At 55.7% G+C, this 1,805-nt stretch overlaps 1 protein-coding gene and 1 pseudogene across 1 annotated transcript; both read right to left on the bottom strand.

Annotated features, from left to right (window-relative positions):
- The window catches only part of ACA1_172380, a 3,854-nt pseudogene extending 3,211 nt beyond the window's left edge, over positions 1 to 643 (bottom strand).
- A 512-nt stretch (positions 644 to 1,155) lies between these two features.
- On the bottom strand, positions 1,156 to 1,641 carry ACA1_172370 (uncharacterized protein; the record flags this gene model as incomplete). Its single annotated transcript, XM_004356489.1, has 3 exons — positions 1,156 to 1,329; positions 1,419 to 1,451; positions 1,555 to 1,641. The coding sequence occupies 3 exons, from the start codon at positions 1,639 to 1,641 to the stop codon at positions 1,156 to 1,158; spliced, it is 294 nt and encodes a 97-aa protein (XP_004356542.1).
- Between the last annotated feature and the right edge of the window lie 164 nt (positions 1,642 to 1,805).

Below are 1,805 nucleotides of genomic sequence, written 5' to 3'. Positions count from 1 at the left end.
CCTATCTTTAGCGAGACGACGTTGAGGCACGCATGCACGCCCTTGTCGGTGCGAGCGCAACGCTGCCAGTTGACCTTGGTAAAGGAGCCGGCGTTCCACTCGTCGATGCCGCCGGCCTTGACGATGGCCCGCTCGAGTTCCGATTCGATCGTCTTGAACCCAGGGTTACTGCAGTTCGTGTCCATCAGATGGTGGGGTGTGTGGGCGTCGTCCCATGCGCCGTGGGCGGCGTGTGCGGTGATGTATGCACGTCGTGTGGAAGGCGTGTACCGCTGCAAACCGACGTAGTTGGTGCCCTTGTAGCCCAGCAGCAGACCCACCTTTCGCTTGGGGTACCTCACCTTCTTCTGGTCGCCTCCATCCGCTGAAGAAATAGATTAAATAAACAAATAAATATTAAAAGAATCGAGAGAATTGATTTGATGATTATAAAGAAGGTACCGGCCAAGCCGGTCTCCTTCTCTTTGTCCTTGCTGTCCTCGAGCTTGGGCTTCTTGGCGTCGGCAGCCACAGCCGACTGGTCCTCCGGCGCCGTATGTGCCGTCGCCTCGCCCGGGGCAGCAGGGGCCTCTGCCACTGACGTGGGCGTGCCTGCAGGCTGTTCCTCCTCTTTTTGATTGATTTCGTCAAAGGCCCTCTTCATCTTTACAACCGACTGTTGAAAATGGCTAGCGTATCGCGATTGCGGGAGATTATGGCGAGCGAAGAGAAGGCCCGAAGGTGGAGGAGGAAGGGAGGGCGAAGAGGAGATCAAAAATCGAAAAATGCTGCTCCGCTTCACCTTGGCTGATCGCGATCTCGAGATTGGTTTGAAACAACTCCGAGAAATCTTTCGAAAGAATTTTGTTTTGGGGTTTCAATTTGAAATTACACAGCCCCGGGTTGGTGTGGAATGGATTGTATGTTACAGCTGCCATCACAGGAGCCCTTGTCTTGTCTTGCGTGTTGTTCATCGTTTCGTCTCGTCTCGTTTCGTTATCTATGTCCTCTTCCTTTTGCACGTTCTCGCTCCCTCATTAATCAATCACGCCACGCCGTCGGCCGGTTGGGCCTCTCCTCCGAGTGTTGTTGTTGTTCGGAGGCTCTGGAATCTCACAGGTCGGGCGTACCACACACGAGGTGGAGGAGGACTGGAGCTGCAGCGCTCCCTCCTCGTCAGGAGAGTACACACTTGACGCCGCCGAGCGTGGGTTTGGAGACGCCGACGCGCGACCCGCGCTTGCTCCCCTTCTTGTCGTCCTTGCCCCGCCTCGGCGAGTCGAGCATGTTGTTCTGCTCCTCCTCCTTCTGTCGGATGAAGTCCATGTTCGCCCTCATGTTCCTCACCAGCTGCGCGAAAAAAGAGAGGCATCAGTTTCACCGGCACCACCGCAGACAAACACCAAACACACGCAATGGAACACGCGTTGGTGTCGTACCGTGTTGAAGGCCTCTTCCACGTTGACCCTCGTCTGCGTGCGTGCGTGCCCAAAATCGAGCGCGAACAAAGGGCGGTGAGTGTCAGCAATTGATGCATCAACGGCTGATAGCGCCCGTGTTGCTAGGTCGAGTTACCTTGGCTGACGTTTCGAAGAAGGGACAACTTAGCTTCTGGGCGAGCGCCTGTCCGTCTTCCTTCGACACCTCCCTCGCGTCCTCCATGTCCGCCTTGTTACCACAGATCACGACCGGGTATCCATCTGATATCAACCCACACCAACACCAACCCACCACGCACCACAAAGGTCGCCGACCAATCAGCGGACCGAACACCAACTATCTTCGTGTGCTGGCAATCTCGAGTTTTAACACGTACCGGAATCCTT

Source organism: Acanthamoeba castellanii (genome assembly GCF_000313135.1).
Source record: "Acanthamoeba castellanii str. Neff unplaced genomic scaffold scf7180000084741, whole genome shotgun sequence".
Classification (NCBI taxonomy): domain Eukaryota; phylum Discosea; order Longamoebia; family Acanthamoebidae; genus Acanthamoeba; species Acanthamoeba castellanii.
Note: the sequence above shows the minus strand (reverse complement) of the source record. Positions and strands in the feature narration are given on the sequence as shown.